Source organism: Mus caroli, unplaced genomic scaffold (assembly GCF_978045245.1).
Source record: "Mus caroli unplaced genomic scaffold, Mus_caroli_1 scaffold_4, whole genome shotgun sequence".
NCBI lineage: Eukaryota > Metazoa > Chordata > Mammalia > Rodentia > Muridae > Mus > Mus caroli.
Genome location: NW_028227259.1, coordinates 112687890 through 112713657, shown reverse-complemented (window position 1 = coordinate 112713657; position 25768 = coordinate 112687890). Strand labels below are relative to the sequence as shown.

At 42.6% G+C, this 25768-nt stretch overlaps 1 protein-coding gene across 3 annotated transcripts in view; it reads right to left on the bottom strand.

Moving 5' to 3' along the window:
* Positions 1-4461: 4461 nt before the first annotated feature.
* The window catches only part of Pigg (phosphatidylinositol glycan anchor biosynthesis class G (EMM blood group)), a 34013-nt gene continuing 12706 nt past the window's right edge, over positions 4462-25768 (bottom strand). For 2 of the 3 annotated variants that reach the window (XM_021162890.3, XM_085836988.1), the window contains 7 exons: positions 21611-21828; positions 20837-21118; positions 17245-17702; positions 15042-15233; positions 12107-12416; positions 9839-10002; positions 4462-6153 (listed from right to left, as the gene is read on the bottom strand). In XM_021162890.3, coding sequence (XP_021018549.1) covers positions 5937-6153; positions 9839-10002; positions 12107-12416; positions 15042-15233; positions 17245-17702; positions 20837-21118; positions 21611-21828 — 1841 coding nt within the window. In that variant the 3' untranslated portion in view covers positions 4462-5936. Of the gene's footprint in view, positions 6154-8325; positions 8548-9838; positions 10003-12106; positions 12417-15041; positions 15234-17244; positions 17703-20836; positions 21119-21610; positions 21829-25768 lie in introns of those variants that run through there. The other variant, XM_029477759.2, reaches the window with a different exon arrangement.

Sequence of the window (25768 nt, the reverse complement as noted above, 5' to 3'; positions counted from 1 at the left end):
TCTAATCCACTTAGGGACTTATTTTTGTTTATAGTGAGAGCACACCTTCCATTTTATCCTTCACTATTATGTGCCTACATGTGTATCTGTGGGTATAAGTGTGTGTGTCATTTGTGATCTTATCCTCTTTATTAAGAAATATTATTTCAGCCAGACTGTGGTGGTTCACGCCTTTTATCCCAGCACTCAAGAGGCAGAGGCAGGCAGATCTCTGACTCTGAGGCCAGGACAGCCAGGGCAGAGAAACCCTGTCTTGAAAAACCAAAATAAACAAATACCAAAACCATTTCTAAGCTGTTTGTAGCACCATTTTCCATGTCTGGGCCATCTTCTCCTTTACTTTTTGCTAATGAAGCCCAGTTTATGCTACTTTCAAGTGTTCTTAGCACATCCCTATATAGATGAAACTGCCTTTACTTCGTGGTCCTCTTCCTGGACAACCTGGAACTGAATGGGTCTTAAGCTACTATGGGTAGATTGCCTTCTGAACAATTGAAATTCTTCATCTTTCCATAGACCTGTTTGCAGTCATTTAGGTCACTATTTACAGTTTATGTTTTCTTGTTGCTGGTTTGAAGACTATGTAGTGATTTTATAAGCAGTTTACTTATTTTAAAAGTTTCGTTTTAATGAAATTTCTTCTTAATAATCTATTTTCCTATCACCTAATGAGTAGTGATAGTTGTTTCTTGCCTTCAAAACCCTCACTGTATTTCTGGTCTCGCCAGACTTGCTAGAATCTACACCCACCTGAGTAGAGAGGGTAAGGGGATGCAGGCCCAAGACTTCTGAGGTTAGCAATCATGATAGATTTCCTGGGATTTTCAGTAGACACTTTGAAAGGATGTTTCTTCTGACTTTAGCTTGCTGAGTTTTATCACAATTATTGCTAATTAGAAATAGGAATTGAGTTTGAGTTCTATCAATGTTTTTTTCATTTTATTTTGTTTGTCCTTGTTTTGTATTTTTTGAGACAGGGTTTCAATGTGTAGCCCTGAACTCACTCTGTAGACCAGGCTGGCCTCACAGAGATCTGCTTGCTTGCACCACCATTGTCCAGCTCAGTGGTGTTTGTTTATGTGTATGTTCCTGTGGTCCACGTGCATATGGACATGTGTACATGCATGTGGAGACAAAGGTCAATCAATCCTGGATGTCATCCTTAGGTAGGCTTTCCACTTCCTTTGAGACGAGAGTCTCACATTGGCCTAAGCCCATCAATCAGGCTAGACTGACTAGCTACCAAGCCACAGGGACCCTATTTGCCCCTCAGCAGTGGGATTACAAATTGTACTACCATGCCTGGTGCTTTCATACGGATTGTGAGGATCAACCTCAGGGCCTCATGATTGCAGGGAAAGAAAGCACTTTACTGACTTAGCCACCCCTCCACTCATTTATTTAATGAATCTGGATGTTATTTTTGTATTTATAATAACAGAATAATGAAAAAGTTCAATTTAGTCTCCATGATGACATTCATGAGAAACTTAAGGCCCGATTTTTAAAAAAAGTAATATTTTAAGTCCTTAAAATTTCTTTATTTTTAAATTTTATTTATTTCTATTTTACGTGTATGAAAGTTTTGCCTACAAATATGAATGTGTACCACATGTGTGCTGTTCTCTCAAAGGCCAGAAGAGAGTGTTAGATCTTCTAAAACTGAAGTGACAGACAGATATAAACTTTCATGTGGGTGAACCTGGGTCCTTCTTCTGGAGGAGTGGAGCCATCTTCCCAGTCCCCCAAATTCCACTCCAGTATTTTCATTACAGTCACTCCCCCCTCCTCTCAGACCCATACTTACACCCTTCCCACCCAACTTCATGTTTTTGTTTGTTTTCCCCCCTACTTTCTTTTAAAAACCCATTGGGTCTAATTTATATTGCCCATCTATTCTTGGGAGTGTTTCCTGCTTTGGAGTATGGTTGACCCAAGGTGACACCATTAAAGTAAGTTGACTCTCCCTCCTCTAGCAGTTATCAAATACCAACAACCCCTCAACACTCAGCTGCTGGTGGGGTTTTGGGCTCCCCTTCAGTCCTCCATGCTTGTATTTCATCTGACTTGAGCTAACAAGGTCTCTCAACCCCTATTTCATGAAGATCCCCGACCTTTGGGGAGAGGGGTATTGTGCTGATGTTCCACTTAAGGCTGAGCACTCTGCAGTCTTATTCTCTGCATGCTGACCAGTTGTGGGTTTCTGCATTAACTGCCATCTACCACAAGCAGTTTCTCCACTGAGTGTTGGGAGATGTATGGATCTGTGGGTATAGCATAAGTTATCAGGGATTGTTTTAATACTAAGTCCATTTAACAAAATAACTGTAGTCAAGTCTCCCTTAAGGACCAAGACCTCTTTAGTCACAGTTCTTGGCCTCAATTGTGTCGGGTATGGGTTTCATCTTGTGGAGCAGGGCTTAGATGAGTCAGAACATGGTTGGTTACTCCTATAGTGCTCACACCACTATTGCAACCAGGAGGCCAAACTAGTCATTATTGTAGCTTTCAGGGTTTGTAGCTAGTTGAGAGTGATAATTGCTTTTCTCTTCTGGTAGCATGCATAGCGTCTTCCAGCACTATGGAAGCTGGTCAGTAGGGATGAAACTCGCAGGTCACTGCACACTTGATTGTCCCATGTTTATGACTCAAATACGTGGTATCTCAGTAGTGGGATCTTACTATCAAGTTCTGAGGGATAAACAAAAGCAATGGCAATAGCCTGCTATGTTAGGGGAGGTCTGTGGAACCTGTTTATTTTTAAGTTATTTTTGTTGACATGAAAGAAGAAAAGAGATTATCTTAGGGTAAAGAAATGGATCGACAGGAGAGGGGAGGAGAGCCAAGGAAAGCAATGGGGATGGATATGAAGGAAGCACATTTTGACATTTATAGAAATGCCAAAATGGAAACCATTTTATATGCTAAGAAAGTAATTAAAATAAACTGTATTATGAAAGAAAAGATTAAATACTGAATTTTCTCTAAATTTTTTATTTTATCTGTTTGGATTCACCTTTCATTCAGTTATTTATTATATGTGTGTACACTGTATCTGTCTTCAGACACTCCAGAAGAGGGCATCAGATTTTTGTTACGGATGGTTGTGAGCCACCATGTGGTTGTTGGGATTTAAACTCAGGACCTTTGGAAGAGCAGTCAGCGCTCTTAACTGCTGAGCCATCTCACCAGCCCCCTTCATTCAGTTTTATAGCAAATTTCGTGACCAATGGACTTAACAATTCTGGATTCCTTCTCCACCCCAAACCAGTTGCCACCACATCTCCTTATCACAAACTACTAACAAGAGCTGGTCTCCAGGAGCTGTGGGGGTCATGAAGAGCTTCTGATGAGGGTCTGTATGATTCAGAGGCTAGCCTGAAGATCTGTATGATTCAGAGGCTAGCCTGAGGATCTGTATGATTCAGAGGCTAGCCTGCTCCACACATGAACCAAGCCACATAGCAAGAACCTTGTCTCAAGAAAGAAAAGAACTTTTGATCAGGGTTAAAAAGAATGACTCAGAGGACCTGAGTTCAATTCTCAGTACCCTTATCAGGTGGCTCACAGTCTTCTTCAAGTCCAGTTCCACAGGATCCAACACTGTCTCATCTCCACAGGCTCCTGCACTCACATGCACAAGCCCACAAGCAGATATACACAGCTACAAATAATTTTTTAAATAATAAAAATAGAATGTCTTTAAAAGCAGACAAACACTGATTATTGTACTCCCGTCTTTCAAGTGCTGGTGTCACAGGCGTACGGCTTTATTATGATTCTATTCATCGCTGCTCACAAGGATAAAAGTGCAGAGTGCGTCCATGCAGGATGTGAAAGGACAATCGAGATACGTGTTTATGTTTCACTTTCACCACACCGAAAGAATCAGGAACAAAACAAAGCTACTGGTACCTTTTCACCTACCTTTTCCTCCTACTAGGATTTGCTCTTCTTTTACACATAAATATGAACTTCCTTCCCTGCCACCTATCTCCAAAGCCGTGAGTTAGGTAAAGTGAAGAAAGAAGCAGAAACATGAGGGAAATGCAACACTGCAAAGCATCAAAGGAGGGAGGAGGAGAAAGCCAACCTGACTAGGAAAGGGAGAGAAGGAAGTCTATCGGGCCTTCAGGAGGAGCTGCCCACACTCTGTCCTTGTTAAAACACCAGCATGGAGAAAAACCTGAAGTTGGCTAGATAGATGGATCTTTTAGGAAGGCTGATCTTGATGTTCCTGACAAATAAGAGGAAGTGGGTTTAGACACTGAACATGTCAGAACTATGCTTGACTGAGGCACCCAAGCCTTCTCCAGTTTCCCAGTTACCCCACTGCTCCTGGAGGCCCTGACCATGAGGGCCTGGCTTTAGGTTTGGTTGCTCACCCCACATGGGCAAGGTTTTAGGTTTGACCTTTAGCATTTGCCAAAAGAAAACAGACAAAAATTAATGTCATGAGTTCATACAGCTTGTTTTTATTGAAGTATCTAAGGAATTTAAATGTCTAAACAACAAAGAAATCATATTATTTATTTCCACTAGAAAATGAGTTAGATAATAAAACTATAATTTTTTATGAAATGAAATATACTGTATATTTTTCTTCCCCTCTTTAAACTCACAAGCTATAGTATATACACACAGACTTAATATAACTTACCCTTTTAAAATATAGTATTTAATCTTTGATAATTTTATACATCTATATCATACATTTTGATCATTTTCACCCCCATCTTCCTCTCTTATACCCCTCCTCCTCCCTCTGGAACTCTTCCTCCTCCTCCTTTCATGCCTCCCCCCACCCCCAGTACAGAGTTAAATTAGGGTTACTTAGATGTGTATGCAGTTATTTACCAGATCACAGACAACTTATTAGTGTCTATATGTCTGAAGCAAACTGACTCCTTCTCCAGCAGCCATTAGCTAACACTAGCTCTTCAGCCCGGGTGGCAACGCAGGCGCCCTCCCCACGCATGTTAAATGTCGCCACAGATCAGAGTGAGGCTGGATTACTTATTATTCAAACACAAATTACAATGGATCAAATGTGGATTCCAACTACCTTCAGTTGAGTGAGTCATTTAAGATATTTGTAAAAACATTAAAAATATTATTTTTCTCATTAAATATTTGTTTTGAAAAATATAATTATTTTGTTCTATTAATATACAGTAATTTTTATTGAGGCTGGGGAGGAGTTGAGACGTGGTCATCCTCACAGCCTAAGCGGTCTGGACATGATAATATTCTTGGCTCTGCCTTCTTGAGGACTGGGATTATACAAGCGTGTGTTACCTTGTCCACCAACACATTATTTTTAAATGAATAATGTTTTGAAGTGATTTAGTTCTCATTTCAAGTGCTACTAACTCTGATTTTAAGAGTTCTTAGGATTGTGAGGTCTTTGATGTAGCCCCTGTAGCAGACACACCTCCTCCTACAGGGCTCCTGGACTCTCTGAGATAAACATAATGATAAAGTCCAGAACTTTTTCTTCCATCAATTTAAGCATATAATAGTCACAACTCACTCAGAGGAAATTAAAATTTCTGAAATTTCAGAGTGATTGTCAATAGGGAAATTTTAATACATAAGTATTTAAAATGGTCTTTTATTAATCATCTATTTAATTTAAATCTAAAATTAAGTTATCCATTCATTTCACAGGCTTCACATCCTTTTTTTTTCCACCTCAGAAAAATCTTGTACGCAAGCAGTTCAATACTCAAAGCCACGATGCAAACAGGAACTGAAAGTGCCTCAGATCCAGCCTCTGCCCCCACCTAAGCCCTCCTGTGGCGAGTCTGGTCCACCTAAGCCCTCCTGTGGCGAGTCTGGTCCACCTAAGCCCTCCTGTGGCGAGTCTGGTCCACCTAAGCCCTCCTGTGGCGAGTCTGGTCCACCTAAGCCCTCCTGTGGCGAGTCTGGTCCACCTAAGCCCTCCTGTGGCGAGTCTGGTTTGTGGCAGTGAACACTGCACAAATGGCAGCCGTGATGAGCAGGTGCATTCCTTCATAGAGAAGCTTTGGAGAAAATACACTCCATATGAATAAGTGATAGCGCAGAGATGTCACCAGGACAATGTATGTGGCAACTGGAACAGAACAAATCAGTGCATAGCAGAAGCACGCACGGCTCAGTGCTGAACCACTATTAACAAAAGAGAAAACACGTGTCAGAGCATGTCACCAGAACACTGTCACATCCATACCACGACTTTAAAACTAACAATGGGCACTTGCTTCTGGACTAGAGGGTAACACAATCACTCTTCTGGGGACTGTTAGGTCACTGGACATGATGACAACTGTCCTACAGGTATACAAGGAAAGCCAAAACTGCTGTGATAAGATGGCCCAGTGGGGAGAAAGGCACTTGCTGCTAAGCCTGACAAAGTTCAATTCCTAGGACCCATATGGTAGAAGAACACTGACTCTTACAAGTTGCTTTCTAACCTATATGTGTGTCACGTAACACACACACACACACACACACACACCCCAAATAAATAAATGTAATAAAATTTTAAGACTAGAAATTATTCCTTCAGAAAGGAGAGGTAAAACCTAATAAATTCATAAAATCCAGAAAGCAGCAAGAACAAAGCATAGTAAATGTGATGAGAAGGGTGGCATCTGCCCTCGAGCTCCGACACTTGTGAACCCCAGGAGCTCCATTTCCTGTGGAGGTGTGTCAGCTCCATTTCCTGTGGAGGTGTGTCAGCTACAAAAAGTCATTGAGTTATGTCAGAAGCTCTCATCTCCATCTTATCATTCTACAGGGATTATCAGTTGCCTGTGACCAGTGGAGACCATGCTCCAGAGAAACTACGCAGTAATGTGGACTGAATGTTCATAGAAGGCCACAGATAAGCTACAGCTCAACATAGGGTTGTAGGAGGCAGCAAAATTGGAGTTTGTGGCAGGGTCCAGAAAGCCTGCCCTTTGACGATTTGTAGGATGCGTACAAGCACTTTCAGAATGATCAGAGGCTATGGATAGGATGCATAAGCTAGGGCTATAGAAATTACAAACCGGGGCTGGTGAGATGGCTCAGTGGGTAAGAGCACCCGACTGCTCTTCCGAGGGTCCGGAGTTCAAATCCCAGCAACCACATGGTGGCTCACAACCATCTGTAACAAGATCTGACTTCCTCTTCTTGTGTGTCTGAAGACAGCTACAGTGAACTTACATATAATCAATAAATAAATCTTTAAAAGAAAAAAAAGAAATTACAAACCTAGGATTATTGCAGACTTGTAATAGTCACATGTATTTTATGTAATGCTTATATTGATGGTTTTAAAGCAAAAGGGAAGGTTCGTATGGCAGGAATGATGTGGCTGAATGTGGCACATGAGTGGCAAGACATGCCTTGCTAGGGTATGCGCTCAGAGACAGAGTGACAAGTGTGTGTACATGGCTGTTTGTGCATTGTGTAAGCATGGTCTGTGAGGCATGTTCCGCCCTGTTGATCAGGCAACTCCACACGATCTTAGGACATCCCTCCAAACATTTCCTATCTCTATGATGCTCATTGTCCAATGTTGGGCACCAACAACTACTCAGTGGCCAAAAGACAAGACAGTTCTGAGCACCGTAATGCCACCTTAGTCTTCACTGGCTTCTCATCTTGGTCTTGACACATTTTCTCCTGTTTAGTTCTCCAACTGTTAGATCACACTTGACCCCTTCGGTAGATGGCTCCAGGACTTCTGTTGTTTTACTCCTCATACTTGAACTGCTAGTCCCTACTTGGTACCTGGCCTAAAGAGGGTTATCTTGTCATAGCCCATGTGACTGCCACTGCCTCACGAACAGTACACTAGTGTTCCAAAAAGTGAGTACTCAGTACAAGCCTTTGGCTCTCCTCTCTAGTGAGTATAAATTGGATATCTGTGCTGAGCCAAAGACCTACCAAATGGAGCCTCTTTCTCATCGGACAGCACATGGTACTGGTTTCCACACTGACTTGTGGGACAGTTTTTACATTATCCATGAAAAATATTGTACATATTGCTCCTATAATATCAGCAAAGGATTTCTGCATTGTTGCGAGCAGGCAGCTCACATCAACCACAACTGCTAGATTCTGTCCCCAATAGCTCATGTAATGTTTATTAAATTGGTAAACCACATTTAAGTTGCATAATTTATGAGGGACTGTCTATAGACTGCCTCAAAGTACAGGCATGGAACATCTACAGACAGGTAAAGTTCAAGCATTCCTGTTCTCAAGTCTACAACCTTACAAAAAAATGTTTCCTCCCCTGAAGGGCAAAGTATCAGGTTGTGGGGAGTTATCTGCTTCTCTCTACATCCAAATGTGGTTCACCAAGGAGGATGCTTTTCTTTCTGGCTGAGGCCATGGCTGTCTCTTGTCTAGCTTGAGAGATTTTTGTAGTTAATGCTTGAGCATCTTTACCTGAGGGAAATGCAGAACCAGTGAATTAGTATGTTATTCTAGTCTTGGGCTTGCTGAGTTCAGTGCTATCTGCGTCCCTCCATGGAGACACCAACAGGAGGATAGATATTGAGTCTGGAGCTAAGAAGAGAGCCCAGACCATAGACATGAATGACTGAGAACAAATCCATGAAAGAAGCTAAAACATAAAGCCAGAGGAGAAGCAGAACCACAGTCACACTGACAAGAACAAGGGCATGCAGCCTGCAGGTCTCTGCAGTCAGCGGGATCCTGAAGACATGCCAGGAGGGGTTATCCCTGACAGTCACCACAGCAAGAGCCATTCTTCTAATCACAGACAGACAGAGGGGAGGGAACTGGGAAGCCCCAACTTCACTCGTACACTTCAAAAGTCTGGAACCTCTAGTCAGAGTAAGGTTCTGTGCTGATAGAGCTGTGCCCATCCAATGTATGAGAGGCAGGTTCAGTGTCACAGGAGGGTAGCTTTCTATGATTCAGGCACATTAAGAAGTAAATAGGCACAACTGGGTCCAAGAATATATGGCTAGTAGCAGTGGTAGTGAACTTCTGGATAATTCTGAGAACAACACATAAATCAACAACTAGAAGCAAAAATGAGATAGTGGGATACTATAGAGAAAATAGGCAGAGACAGATTTGAATGTGCTGATCAAGCCCAGAGAGCTATACATACCCCAACAGTGGGAACCTTGAGAAGTGCCTCCAGGCTAGTGGAGGGCACAAGAGCCTAGACTGGCTTAGGCAAAGAGTGGCATTCACCTGTACCTGAATTTGTGTCTCACCTTGTACTTCTATTCAGCTGTCATTTCTGTCAACAGGCTGTTCACTGACTCAGAATCTATTCAGTCAGCAGCTCCTCCTAACACATTCTTTCTGCACCAATAAAAGGGTTTCTGGAGGGCCAGAGCCCATGTCTTTTGTCTCCTTGCCCTCAGAATAGAAGAAGAGGCAGAAGACCATGCAGTGGCTCAGAGCTGAGCTTGGAGTTTCCCAGTCCCCATTCCCATTTCCTGACTGAGATCAGAAGAGTGTCTCGTGCTATGGGATATCTCCACATTTCCTCTGCTGACCCCAGTGACCCCAAGACTACACATTCTTGCCTTTGCCAGTTGGTGGCTGGTTCTGTTTCTCCTCTGGTTTTGCCACATGGCTTTCTTTATGTTTTTTTTTTTTTTTTTTTTTTTTTTCTTGTGTTGTTTGAACAGAAAAACCTAAACCTTGTTAACAGAGTCCCTTAGACCTGACTCAGGCCTTGGATCTATAAAAGAAAATCAGTAAAAAGATTCTCTAACTTTTGAAGTTCAGATGCCTTATATATAAAATGTTATTACTCTTAAAAACAGACAAACTGCAATTACATTTGTTCTGAGAGACAAAGTAAGAGCCTTACTTGTTTCCTTCTGAGCTCAGGAAGTACACAAGGTGGCTGGCCCAGAGCACAGGCCCTACATATGTTCCAAATACTGTGAGGAATGTGGCTGGAACTTCCATGTAGGTATCTAAGCCCACAAAGCCTGCTGAAATGTCGATGGTAGCAATGTTGTTGGAATTACCCTGGAACACAGAAGAAAAACAAGGTTGCTCTTTCTGCATGCCAGCATGGATAGATAATCAGAGGTGCATGGGACATTGAGCAGCCAGTCACCTGGCTGATCCTTAGTCACTGAGCTGGTTCTGGATGGGTCATATTTCTCTGCACCGCCATCTTACTCCAGACCAGGAAGTGATAGAAAGATACTTATACAGAATGAGTCTTTTGAAAAATTTTGCATCCTTCAGTCTTCTCACTGAACACAGCAATTTCACACCTTCCCCCAGATACACCAGCTGCTTGAGACAAGTGCACAGACCTTTCCTTGAAGACTTCCACTTGAGGATGATGCATGTGGTCCTAGGAGGCCCACATCATAGAGCTCATCTCCTGGATGCTGTCAGACTGCGTACCAACTTCTCTACTGCAGCCAAGACGTTAGCTATAGCCGAGCACTGCTGACATGCACATGGTACATGTGTGCACATGGTACATGATGATCCATGACAACACTGTATACAAACTGGTGGCTCCCTACATGCGGTTAGTTATACCCATGTGCCCAAGCTATTCATAGCTCCTGAACCTATTATGGGAGAGTCTATGGGGAGACCAGGGTAGAAAGGTTCAGGAGAGTCAGATCACCACCGCAAACTGAGCCCAAGGCTGGTCTTAGTCTGGTCTCAGTACTTAGGGAATTATAGATTCTAATTTAATCGAATTACTCTTGGCCTTTGGGGTAAAAAGGACAACCAACTAACCTTGAGTTGCTTCATGGGTGAGGCTGGGAGACATGAAACCAAGGACAACAGAAGAGCACAGGGAAGAGACTGACAGATAGAGGAGAGGCTAGCACACACAGAAGAGGTGCAGTGGAACTGTGAAGGAAGCTATGGTATTTGATACACTCTCCCTGGGACGGCTGGGAAGAACTAGATCCTGCTAAGGTCCACTACCTGTCCAGGTATCCTTCTACACACCAAAACTAAGACAGGTTTGGCTCTTTAAATACTAGGAAAAAGTCCTACGATCCTCCAGGTCTTAAGGGATTAATAATTTTAGAGATACCCAATAGTTCCCAGCATGGACAGTCTCAATACCAGGGGCAAAGGTACATGGACGCATAATTACTACATTCTTAAAAACAAAACACATTTAAAAAAATGTGTTTTCTCTTCCTTTTGTTTTTGTTTTTGTTTTTCAACAACGTTTCTCTGTATAGCCCTGGCTGTCCTGGAACTCACTTTGTAGACTAGGATGGCCTTGAACTCAGAAATCCATCTGCCTCTGCCTCCCAAGTGCTGGGATTAAAGGCGTGCGCCACCACGACCGGCAAAATATGTGTTTTCTTTACAGCTTGTAATAAATCAGTTCCTACCTAATTCTTCCTGTAGAGCAACAACCTATTGTCTTATGGATATTTAGATGTATCTACAGTAAGAATGTCTTTGTTTTTTGACATAGGGTCTCACTATGTACCTCTGGCTGGCCTGGAACTCACTGTGTAGACCAGTTTGAGCTCCAACTTACAGAGATCCACCTGCCTCTGCCTCCTCAATGCTAGGAGTAAAGGCATGCACCACTAAACCTGGTCAAACATGCCTTTTAAAAATGATAAACTATAATTTATCTAATAAAATCCACATAAGAGTTAAGTATAATTTTACACGCATTATAAGTTTTTTTCACTGAACACATTTAACCATCCATCTTACAACATTTTTGCAAAGAAAAACTAAAAGATAGGTGACATAAAAAGTTACTAGCTATCTTTGTTAGGGTTTTATTGCTGTGAACAGACAACATGACCAAGGCATCTCTTATAAAGACAACATTTAATTTGGGCTGGCTTACAATTTCAGAGGTTTAGTCCATTATCATCATGGTGCGAGCATGGCAGCATCCAGGCAGGCATAGTGCAGGAGGGGTTGAGAGTTCTACATCTTTATCTGGAGGCTGCTAGGAAAAATCTGACTTCCACGCAGCTAGGATGAGGGTCTTAAAGCCCAAGCCCAAAGAGGCACACCTACTCCAACAAGGCCACACCACCAAATAGTGCCACTCCCTGGGCCAAGCATATACAAAGCATCACTCTAACCTTCTATCCATGATAACAACGAAACCTACCTGGAAATAGAAGAATGCTTGACCGAACCAATAATGCATGACAGTGATCTCAGCTGCATCATGTCTCAGGGGCTTCCAGATGAACTTAGTCATCACAGTCTGAATCAAGAGACTAAAGGCTAACACTGGAAGATTGTGTGGTCTCAAGAGCAAAGCTGCCAGAAGAACTAATCCACTATGCATTTCCCACAAGCCTACAGTCTTGGTTTTGAAGTCTGTTGCAATGACTTGTGCTTTAAGTAAATCTTTGGTACCGGTGAACAGAATACCAAGGACAAAGACATAAACAAAACGAGCTTCAATAATTCCCCTAAAAAAAAGCAAAACATGTTACATTCATTTGTACCATCTAGAAAAATTCAAGTAAATATTTTCCCATTTAAAACATGTATCTAATTAGAGAAAGCCTAATATGACAGTATAGCTAAACAAGCTGTGGTTAATTAAAAAAAAAAGGCATGTCTGCTTTGACACACGTGCCCTTGAGGAGAAGGCAGTAAGGTCAACAGGCATGTGCTGGAATGCAGTCCTGATGGAGCTGACTGTGGAAAACTTGCTTATGTGACCCAAGGATTATTTGATGCAAGACCATAGCTATGTTCTTACAACACTTTGCACAGTTAAGTGAAAAATGTTTATGCTAGCTGAAGACCTGAGTATCTGAAATTTCTTAAGTTCAAAAATGCTAACTGCAATTGAGCATGTTCATAGTTAAGTGGATTTAATAAGAACTTGAATGTTGGCATGTCTAAAATGGACACTGTCAGTGTGCAGTGGTCCAAACTGTTTAAGTCTGGGCTCTGCTGCTCACTAGCTCTGCTGTTTGGACAACTTAATTAACACTCTGACAATCAACTTCGTTAAGTTGAAAACAGAATGTGGTTTCTACACATCATTTAGTTATCCTAGGAATTATATATGTATACAAATAGTGTACAAATATGTATAAAAAAGTATTTGTACACAGTAGTTATGAGAGTATGCCTAGTAATTTCATCTTTTTAAATATATTTTCCTAAAATATGATATTTTAAGCAGATTTTTAAAATGAGGTATTGATATACTTTAAGATTGTCACTTAATGGTGGAGTGTAGTAGTGTACACTTTTAATCCCAGCACTCAGGAGGTAGAGGCAGAAGCCCTACCCATTTAGTATGACTATTTTAATTCAGTGTTGATACTGTGGGTAACATGTGGAGCTGGAGTCAAATACCAAGCACATCTTTGACCATACGTGTCCTGACATAAAAGCTGAAGTCTATGTGGATTCCAATAAAGCAGAATCCAGCAAATGTGAAAGCCATCGGGATGTTTCAAGGAAGAAGCTTGTCTGAGGAGATGATACCAGGGCCACTATATAGGAAAGGGCAGTAAGAAGAACATCTGGACAGGTTCCCTGCCAGTCACTCATCAGTCACTACTTCTCGCTCCTAGGGCTGCCATGACTTTCAATCCTAGACATGCTTGGATTTCTGAGTGTAGGAGAAAGGAAAGGTTATAGGTTAAAGGTCTTGAATACTTGGTGAATATGGAATCACAGTGGATGCAGAACCAGATAAATCAGGATGAGTTCAGAATTTAGGTACCTTTGAAGCCTGGTGGATCTAGAGCCAGTATACTTTTAAAACTCAAGATAGACAAGGTAGGGGATGGATAGATTCTACAGGAAGAAGAATGGTTAGAGAAAAGGCACACTGGCTATCTTCTGGACATCTACAGAGGACAAGTTGCTCTCAGCAGAGAAGGCAAAGCAAAGGGATCACAGGTTAATACTGCAGAAATCAAGTGCATATATCTGGGTGGAAACAAGAAATGCATTCACACACTGTACATGGGGATTAACAAAAACCTCATATGCAACATCTAACCTTGCTATCTGCCCAAAGTTCCCGACTCTAAAGCCAAAAGGAGCCTTAGTCTCTACAAAATGTCCCCAGTCTCAATCACCATCTTCATGTCTCCTCTGCTCCTTGCCTTAGGTGAAGGCCTCTACCCTGCTGTTACCAGCTACAGAAACCTAGTGCCACCCCATACCTATCAGCAGATGTTTTCTGGTAATCCCTTAAGTTTCTGGACATAGCCCTTGGCTTTCAATACTTGATAAATCTAGTTATCTGTAGAAGGTACCCAAACGAGTAAAAAGTAAACCCTCAGTCTACATATGATTGTGGGTCCTAAATATGAAAATTAATATCAATCAAGTTAAGTCATATAAAAAAAATGTGTTTGGTAAGTTGGCATCATGTAAGAGTTTTATAGCCTACTGCTTCATAGTACCTTTCTGTGTTCTATGGAATCTGTGAGAGTTATCTCACTACTGATGAACAACAACAAATTATCTACTTTTTTAGAACTGTAGATGATGTTACAAAAGGCATGGAGGTGCTTTACTTTCAGCTACCTGTCTGTGTTCTCGAGGAACTTCTGAGGAGGCTAGCCACCCTCTGCAGCCCTGACCAGGCCCCAGCAACTGCATCACAAACACCAGACTCAGAGATGAGCCCTCTTGACTTGCACGACAGGAATTCTTGGGCCTTACAAGCATAATATAGGGAAGCTCACTTCCTTCCCTAACTGCTGGGAGTATCCACTCATTTTTGTATCCTTGGTACTTGAGTATCCTTGTTTTTAAAGTCACATCTTAACTTAGCAAAACCAACTCTTAGTAAATGCAGGTTTCTCTTAACTCATTTTTAAATTATTTATTAATTTAAAAAATAAACACAATGACCTTACTTCTGTGCTATTTTTCTCCCAAAAAGAGTGCTAACAAAGTGGCCCATTAAGGGTTTCTTGACCAGGATATAATAGCTACAAATGAAATCACCATGCATAAAAACTAAACTCAAGTATTGTAAGGACTGGCATGGCATTTTTAGTACAGAAAACACTGAAACACATAAAAGTAAGCCTTCATATCTCTAATTCACTTACTTTGAAATGCCTTTGTTGTCTGATTGCCATGGGAACTGCACAATCCCAATGGCCGCCCTGTAGCAGAAGACACCCAGCAGCCCCAGTGCGAGGGCCACCTTGGATACAAGGGAGCACCTCCTTTGAACTAACATGAAGATTACAACCAGGGAGAGCGCAGCCAGGCCTGAGAGCTGTACTTTGTGGTCAGAGCTGAAATAAGATAGAAAATGCCCAAATTACTACAAAGTGGAATTGGTGAATTACAATTATATTGAAGGGTTTTTAAAGAATTGTATAAAATCAAATGGTCTTCCCTTAAAAGACAGAAAACAAAACAAAACAAAAAACAAGGATCTTAAAATGTCACAAAGATTACCATACTGAGATCTCATTCACATCTTACTCTTGCAATAGTCCCAGATGCTGGTATTGGGTACAGTCTGTCCTCCAGCATCCTTGATTTACTTCCTTACCCTGGGCCTGTTGCTGTCTCATACAGCTCAACTCTGTTGACAGGTGTCTGTCCCGCTGAGGAGAGGTGCTAAATATACAAGAACTTTGGCAAGGCCAGCTCCCTTTCATTATTTACATAGTCAATGCTCATAAAGTCTAGACAATAATTTTAAACATTTATTCTGGAATGATATACATTAAAATTGAAAACGATTTCAGAAAACGTGAATGAAACGGGTCGTGGTGATATATATCTGTAATCTTGACAAACAGAAGGTTTAGGTATAAGATCACAAGTTTGAGGTCAGCCTAAAATACAGAGCAAGACCTTGTCTCAAAACACACACACAAAAGAGAGAGGGGCGGGGGAGAGAGAGAGAGGACTGTTTCAGGATGGGAAGAGATAATTTGATTTAAAACTATAGGCCTCACTCAGGAAGTCTCTGCTATGCTAGTACATCCTAGGCATCCCTCTGGAATGCTGTTTACCACCATAGAGAAGTGATATTTAACTAAGACAGCTTTGGAGTGGGCGACTAATGGGAGTTATAAAATGGCCTTTTACAGCTGATAGGAATGGCCCAGCAATTCAAGAAGAAGACGTCTTAGGTGCAGGAGGCAGCACACGTGAGAAGGCATGCAGGGCACCAAATGCTTCACATTTTCAGAGAAATAACACATGCCCACTATGTTTTTCTAGGACCTGGAACTCCTTAACACATCAAGCACTTTATGCCTGGGCTGAGGAGATACGGTTTATCAGCAAGCCCTGTTCCCTCTTTGTTTCCTGAACTCCAAGGTGGGGAGCATATAGAGATGTTTTCCCAGAGCTGTTGTGCAAGTACACGGCAGAAACTTCAAAGATGCCAGTTGTGACTGTGGGGTTATGAGAGTTTGATAAGCTAGTTAATACTTTGTGGAATTTTCCACGAAACCCTCTTGGTTGGAGAAACCAGACTCTTTTTTTTGATGCACACTTCCAGGTCTACACACTTGTAAGGTCTGGGCAATATCATTTGTTTTTGTTTCTGCACTATACAGGTACAAATTCACAACACACTATCAACCTGAACTTTCCCAAGCATTGGCTAGCAGGTGTCCTTCTCACCCTCTGCACTGCAATTTTATACAGCTCTGCAGCTGTGTGTTCCTCTCAACAGTCTTATTTTGCTGTTCGTTTACTTTAGCTGGAGTCTTTGTTGTCAGACAGTTAAAACAGCCTGGTCTTGACTTTGTCAGACTCCGTTTCTTCCATTTACTTCAAGCTCCTCTTCAAACCCTCTCCATCTACCCCCATCTACATCTCTCTCTGGCTCTGTAGCCTCAGTAGAAGGCTCAGGAGATGTTGAGGGATCTGCTATACACTTCTCCCTCTAAGGATAGAGAGAGACAATGCCTGAAAAGAAAGGAGAATCCGAAGGCAGAGGTGCTCCAGAGACTAGAACCTTTTGCCTACTGACCCTGTCCTATTGTCTCCCTCCGGGCAGCAGTGTACAAAGAGCCACCATAGACTTGATCCCAGAGTTACATCTTTACAATGATCATTTTAAAACTCATAGGTTCTCAATCATTAACAATTAGTCTGATTCAGCATTAATAAATCAAATATATTGTTCATCTCTATTTACCTTTATGGGGTATATTTTCTTTTTTTTAAGATCTCAAGTATTATCTTAGTCTTAATATATATATTTAAAAGGACGAAATGTAGAAAAAGACTATGTAACTATTCAGTTGCAAAGGGTTCCAGCCCATGGGTCATGCTCACCTGGTAAGCCAGTGGCTAAAGTCGGGGCGATGGGCTCCCTGCACCCCTGTCTGGTTCAAGGACCGCAGCAGCCGACAGCAGAGCAGCACCAGCCATGGACTTGCCAGCACTGTCCACCATTTGCAGCTTGCTTGTGCTTCCAGATGGGAGACCCGTTTACCTGCCGTGCCAGACTCAGGGGTATTGTAGCTTGTGCTGTCCTGCAGAGGACAGGCAAGGAGATTCACACATTTTTGTTCCACATGGGAGTGACGCTGGGGTTCACATTCATCTCCCAGAAAGTAACTCCTACAGGTTTCCTGGCTCAGAGCCAGGCACAGAGTATTAATAAGGAAATACCACGTCTGGTGCTCTTCCTCCACGAAGCTGCTGGCTCCCAGGCTCAGAACATGGCCCACTGTGCCCAGAAGAAGGAGGAGGTTCACCTCTGACCACCCTGAGCTGGCATCAGCTGCATTCTGCCAGAAGGAAATGCAGTGTGTGAGCGATAACATGAACATTATGTACATCACCCTACATGTAGAACATCCTTTGCCCACAGTGAAAAGGCTTCCTGATAGACACTTGCTGTCTTCCCATCCAAACTGCCTACTGTGGAGGGAACCTCTTGCATTGGAAGCATGGCCCCTCTCCCTGCAGCACAGCCTAGAGGAGGTCAAGATGTTCTTTTGTTAACCAGGAGGACATGGTCATAAATGTTAGTCAGGTGTCCTCACCCAAAGATCTAAGTCCCAAAGAATTACCCAGAAGATCCTGCCCAACTGTCACATTCCCAGCATGACATCAATTTCCCCAGGACCGCACAGCTGCCACTACAAAGTGATAGCAACAGGACACTGTCTCTTAAATCACATTATGATATAGATATGAAATACTTCTTCTCCTACAAAGGGGGAAAAATCCATATGTCATGAGCGTGGCCCCTACTATTACTGAGAGGATCTAGAATAAGAAGGTACAACTCTCCCACTCCCATTCTCTCCTCTTTCTTCTCACTGCTTATCAGTGACGAGGAAGCAGCTTTTTACAGTTAAGCCTTTTTTCCACTGAGATGTTTCTGCCTTAACACAGGCCCATAGTAATGGAACCAACCAGACTTGGACTGACACTTTAGAAACTGTGAGCTAAAGTAAATCTTTCCTCCCTTAAATTATTGATATCAGATATTTTGTCACAGTAATAAAGAAATAAGCAACCCAAATTAGTAACTTAAAAACAGCTCAAGGGGGTCTACAGAACAAGTTCCAAGACAGCTAAGCTTATGCAGTAAAGAGTTTGAAAACAGAAAGCTGCTGATAATGTCATAAAACAAAGGGGCCAAGTTCCAGCCCCAGGAAGCAGAACTCAGCAGCTTTGGTCATTTGGCTCTGACTTTATTGTCAAGAGGAGAAGGAGACTATTGGGACAATTGATGCTGGTTAACTGGAGCTAAGAAATTGGTGGTGATTAAGAAGAGATCAGAATCACTGAGGTGAAATCTTGTGGGAAGTGATTTCTGGGAGCACAAAGAAGCTGTGTTCCAGAGATAGCCATGGTTGTACCTCATGCTGCAGCTGTACTTGGTAATGTGTAAGAGTTACCCAGGTGGTACTGGTTTGGAAGGCATGAAGGGGTCATGAAGAGCAGCTGAGGCCTGGCACTGTGAGAGGCCATGGAAGACCATTGGTGAAGGTGCAGCCTCAGTTGCAGTTACTGGCCTAGGGCTGAAGGAGCCATGCAAAGGAGCTGAGGCTTGGCACCATGAAAAGCGTCTATGAAAAGCTATTGGTGAAGCCTAGTTGCAGCAGAAGACTCCAGCATATTGGAGATGCCAGTACCATGGGATGATCACCAAGAACAGCAGCAGCAGTGAAGTGGATCAACCTGAGCTTAGAGTACAACAGAGGGCAGAGTTGGGGCAGTGACACCAGCCCTTCAGAGAAGCCCAGATCATGTGTGGATCCCAGACATTAAAACAAGAAACTGTAACATTGAAGTTGTCCTGGAGACTCCAAGATGTTTGAGAGTCCAGAGCCATGGGCTATCTGCTGCGGAAAGTTGTTAATAGGGAGTGGAACCAGCCCAGCAGAAAGAAGTTTGTTGCAGTCAACACAGATGAAAAAGGAGTGGAGACCTGAAGACCACTTTGACACCAGACATGGAGATGTTTGGAGCTTGCCCAGCTGGCTTCCTGTCTGGCTTAGGAGATTATAGTTAAGTGATTAGATAAATCTCAGAAGAGAATTTGAACTTTGGACTTTTAACATTGTTGAGACTGCTATAGACAATGGGAACTTTGAAAGTTGTACTAAATATACGTTTTATTATGCTGTGGTTAGATATGGCCCCTATAGACTCATGTGTTTGAACAAGCCTATAGAGGCAAGGGAGTGGAATGTGATGGTTTGTATATGTTTAGCCCAGGGAGTGGCACCATTAGGAGGTATGGCCTTGTTGGAATAGGCATGGCACTGAGGGTGTGGGCTTAAGACCCTCACCCTAGCAGCCTTCAGATGAAGATGTAGAACTAACTCTCAGCTCTGTCTGAACCATGCCTACCTGGACGCTCCCTATGCTTGATGATAATGTACTGAACCTCTGAACCTGTAAGCCAGCCCCAATTAAATGTTGTACTTTATTTAAAAAACAAAAACAAAAACAAAAAAACAGTTCAAGGGCTGATGAGATAGCTTGGCAGGTATAGGCATTTGCTGCCAAACTTGATGATCTGAGTCCTATTCTCAGGACACAAAAGGTAGAAGAGAACTGAGTCTCACAAGTTGTCCTCTGACCTCTACATGTGCACTATGGGGTATACAAGCACACACACAAGTTTAATATGAAGAAGTTCTTGTCACTTATCGTTCTGGTAACTGTTAGCTATGTATAGCAATATACACAGAGAAACACTATGAACCCAGAAAGTTCCTAAAGGGACTGTGCCTAGACCCAGACACACAACAGAGGATCCTCCAAGGCCCTGTGATAGGAAAGGGAGCAGAAGGACAAGGTATTCTGGGTGGGAGCCAAAGCCACTGCTCAGGCTTCCTCAATGCCAGGGCCTAGATACTGTGGTCTCTAATACAACCACACAGCTCCTTCACACTGCTCCATCACACATCACTTCACACATCACCTGCCTAATAAACAAAGGTTGCCAGAGACCAAGAAGTTCATAGAAAAATGTAAGCCTTGAAAAGAAAGCTTGGTAAGGCACAACAGACCAACAAGGGATCAAACTTCCCCAGGATCCTCCTGAGTGGCCACCTGTTCACTGTCCATCATTGAAACCCAGAGATTCTGAGACTAAGGTACACATGCTCTCTGTCTTCCACATCCACAAGCCCCATTATCACCTCTGTTCTGGTCCAGCTCTTTCCAGCTGAAAGTAAAGCATATGACCTGACTACACAACAGAATATTATAGACAAAGATGCCCAGAAGCCTGGGGAAATATGCTTAGGTCTTTCTCCTGCAGTCTATATGATGTTTGGTCTTTCTAAGCACTGCAGCACTACAATGCTGGTACATACAAGATTTTCAACCAATTTGTATTAGTGAAAGATTGGCTAGCAAAACAAAACAAAAGCCCACCCACAAGGACATTATATACCTTCTTCAGCAGAGTGCTGTCAATGATCATCCTGATAAGAGCAGACAAAATTGCACAGAACAGCGCAGACACGAGTAGCATCACAGCCCCCGCTGCCAGCCACGAGAGGCTACAGAGGTAGCACGAGCTCTCAGATGAGGTGCACACCAGGACATGAATGGCCGAAAGAACCAAAAACACCAAGTAAAAGAGCAGAGAAAACACAGGTGACAACAGAGGAACATCCAGTTCAGCCTTTCTGCACAGCACATGTGGAGTGCTAAGGAGGAACAGGGCGAGAACCTGAAAAAGAAGATCAAGGGTGAACAGGGACGCCCAGGGGTAGGAAAGTCCACTCAAATTAGCCCAACCCATCCTAACCTGCTGCTCACACAAGAGCAACAACAAAATAACCTAAGGGAAAATTAATTTTAGTTGCTTGCCAAAACTGCAGAGCTTGGCTTATATTTTTATCTTTTATAGCGATGCTGAATGAAGCCATTTGCCTCATGCAAATACTTCATGTAATCTCTTCAATCTGGGTGCACAATGGAAAAAATAAAGAACATTCCTATTTTCTGTGTTACCCCGACATTCTTCTTTTCAGACATAGGATCTTTGTAGCCCAGGCTGGCATGATGTAGCCATTCTCCCATCTTAGTAGACTGAATCTGGGAATTACAGACATATACCACCATACCCAACAGTAATGATATATAAATTCAAAACCATTATGTTTGGCTGAGTTGCATAATCCATTTAACACCTAAACCATGAGAATACAAACACGTGTACCTCCAAAACTATGAGCGTTCCCACTGCCATGGAGTACATGTCATATTGAGCCACTTGTGTGCTCAGGGACTGACTCAGGGTCTTCAGGGCACCCAGGTACTGCCTGAGGACTTTGGTCCCCAGGCCAAGCAGAATGTCTGAATGGTTTTCCTCCAAGTGCAGCTTGACCCAGTTTCCATGTAACTTTTCTGCCATTTTAAACTGCTCAAATCCAGGATCTATCAGACAAAAAGATTAGACATACTTATAATTTTAGCACATTCACTTACTGGGACATTTTTTAGAACTGATACCTAATGAAGGCAATCTGTTCCTAGGCAGGAAAGGTCAGCAAAACCGCAGTAACAGCTGATGATGTATATCCAATCCATCTACTGCCAACATGGTCAGAGCCTGAGTGTAGGGTGGGGGCGGTGTGGGTGGGGGCACTGGTTGGGAGCAAGAGTTGGGTCCACGCATGTCCAAACCCCAGAAATCTCATCCTGAGATTGTCAGGAGTAGGGTCATTCCCCTGTTGCCCAGGCCTGTATGTCCTGGCACAAGTATTCATCCCCACCACCCCATTACCCCCACCACCCTATCACCCCACCAGGAGGTTACATAGCCCAGTTAAACTCCCTGGAATTCTTCCTTATGCTAATGAGACATTTTCAGTGCCCTGGCCCTGGCAAATGATGTAGACTCACCCTGAAAGCCCCTACCCACCCACTGTTCAAAGGTTTAAGTAGCCTTTGTCTCCCAGTGACTACAGTGGCCACTGAAGATATTGGGACTAAATGTCTGGCTTCTGGGTGTGACCCAGGCACATGGCTGCCTTTTGCCTTTAGGTCTACAGGTAGTGCTATTGAGGGCAAGAAGCTGACAGTCTGCTTCCCAGATCTGGTCTGTTATTCCTTACTGTATTGTGCTTGCTTGTAACTAAATGGCTCTAAGAACAAGACTTTTTCTTGCTGAGATGCTCTGTTCTTTAAAATGCACCTCGTACTTCATCAGGACCACAGATCCCTTTATCACCCCCAACTGTGCTGCACAGAGCTATGTGAATACAACTTATGCTTCGCTATTGCAGCAGCAGAGGCAGCAGCAGTGGCAGCAGAACCTTGCAGGCATTGTATTGCTGAGGACAAGGGTTCAGTGACACAATCTGAACATTTCAGGTTACACATGTCCTTACTACTGACAATAAGTATACAGCTGGTGCCCTCACTGCTACACCACCAAAGTAAGAGTGTCTGTGTCTACACCCCAAGCCTCCGCAATAATCTGCATTCATAATTCATGCCTCTCTTCCAGGGAGTCACAGAGACTCAGGCCATCTAAGCCTATATCCCACTGTCTCTATAAGCGATGTATAGAAGCCTGATGGCACCCTGTAGCCCCCACAACAAAGTCACAGAGACACAGGTACCTGTGTCTATAACCCACAGCCTCCATAAGTAAGTACAAAGATCTGGTCTATCTTTGTGTATACTCAACAGCTTTACAGATCTCTACAAATAAGCGACAGAGTCACAGGATATTTGTGTTACATCTTACAGCCTCTACAAAGGGAGTCCTAGAAACCTGGTGTTCCTGTTCATGCAGCCAAATGAATACTTCCTAAGCATCAACTGTGTCCTAGACACTGAATCAACACAAAGGATTTTAAATTTAAAAAGAAAAACAAACAAAGTGGTGAATAAACTAGTACAACTCCTGCCTGCCTCTACTTGGATTTGGAAGTGTACACAAATACAAACAAATGCAAACAAATAATTATGTTGTAGGCATGGACATATGTGATAACCAATTGTGAAGAATGGAGGCCAGAGAGATGGCTCAGTGGTTAAACGCTCTGGTGGCTCCATCAGAGGATTCAGGCTTGATCCCCAGGACCCACATGGTGGTTACAACCACCCAACATTTTTTTTTCCTTTTGAATACACGATACATAGACATGCACGCAAGCAAAACACCCATACACATAAAAAGAAAAAACTTTAATCACAAAGAATGCTATGAAGGAAAAGCAAATGACAGGAGACATTTGTGGCAATGGGGAATAACTGATTTTAGATTGGAAATGAAATATGAATAGGGCAAGGACAGTCTGATAAGCTGAGTGCAAAGGATGACCAGGAATCAACCAAATGAGGTACCGGAGAAGAGCATCTGTCACTATGAACATCTTATCCAAAGTTCCTGGGGAGTGCAGGGTGGGGCATGGGAAGGAACTATTCCCAATAGAACTCAAAAACAGACAGAGTGCAAGAAGATCAGATTTGGCTAGATGTTGTGGAAGATTCTGTTGGTCTTCTTGTCGGGTTCAGAGAGTAGAACATGTACTGATGGTGGGATATAGGTAGGCCTCCTAGGAATGAAGAACCCACGACAATGTCTGCTAACCTTTGTAGGCTTGTTTGCTTTCCATTTAACATGGTTCCTAATTTTTTCTATCCTAATAGTTCTAAAACATCAAAATCCTTAGCAGCTGGTTTTTTTTGTTGTTGGCAATTTGCTAGGCTATAATTTTGCTAGCAACAACATATATAAAACTACCAAGCAATGGCTGGCCTCATGACTAATGCTATTCAAGATATGGAGTCAGGAAGATCACAAATTGAAGGACAACCTGAGTTACAGAATTCCAAACAGGTCTGTATAACAGTGAGACTGTTTCAAAATGAAACTAAAGAGGCCTGGAGATGTAGTTTAGTCATAGGCAACTCCCAGAACCCCGGTACTATGAAACTCACTACTACCATAAATAAATAAATAAATAAATAAATAAATAAATCCAAATGAACAAAGTTAAAAACCACCAAAAATGCCCACCACTCATACACCAAAATAAAACATCACCAAGCTTAAAACAACAAAAAGCACAAACTAAACCAACCAACACCTTCCCACCTCCTCAAAAAACCTTACAAGCCAAAAACTTATTTTAGAAAAAAACAAAACAAAACAAAAAAAAAAACAAAGTAAGATTAACTGTCACAAATAATCTAGACTAAACTAAAGTGTACGTTGATGTCAGACCTCACCTCTGAGTACTCACTCAGAAAGTCTTCCTGCCCCTTGCTACATATGGCTCCCAGTCATTTTCTATCCAGCAGGCAGGGTCTAGTTTTCCACAGCTAACAGTCATGTGTCCACCATACTACATGTATATCACAACTTAAAGAAAACTTGCCAATATCATATGAAATACTGCCTCAAACACAACTACCATCTCTAGACTTGTGAAGGAGTATCAGCGACAGATGTGTTAGTCTGTGATATGCTGGACATACCAGAGCAGATCAGTTGAAAATGTGACTCAAGTGATCTATACGGGGTCCCACAGAGGTTCACTCTTCTCCTGGGATCATTCCTATTGTCACAGAAATAGCCCCTACTATCTTCAGCTTGAAGACAAAATCACTTGCTTAGACCGCAGTCCACCTTTCTGATCTGTTGCCCTTACCTGTAACTAGTGTAACCAGTCTCTCTCCCAGCACTAAACAGGAGCTGCTCCAGTAATCCCCAATGACTCTATATCCTCAGACCCAATAACTAGCTCTCAGTACAGCATCAACATAGTGCTTATTGTCTCCTTACTGAACCTCTCCTTTCATAGCTTCCTACCCCATATGGTTGAATGAGAGTGGTCCCCCTAGGTTCATTTATTTGAACACTTGGTTCCTAGCTGGTAGAATTGTTTGGAAATGATTAGGGGGGTGTGGTCTTATGGAGGTAGTATCACTGGGTATGGCTTTGAAGTTCCAAAAGCCTAGCCATCCCCAGGTAGCTCTTTGCCTCAGGTTGTAGATCTCAGCTAATGCTCTAGCACCATGCCTGACAGCCTAACTGAGTACCTGCCTGCAGCCAGGTTCCCTGTCATGACGGTTAAGGGACTCTAAGCTTCTGGAAATAATAAGTGCCAAATAATCTCCTTCTTTTATAAACTGCCTTGGTCATGATGTCTTACCACAGAAATAGAAAAATAACTAAGACACCTGCCTTGAAAATTAGCTCCTGCCTTCCTTACTGCATGGTCACTATTCCCTCACTATTTAGCTCTAAGCCTGGAGCTGCTTCTTTGGCCTCAGGACTTCGTGTGCCTTATATCCCACCAAACCAGCAAACACAAAATACATCTACTTTCTAATTTTCACAACTATGCTGAGCCAATGC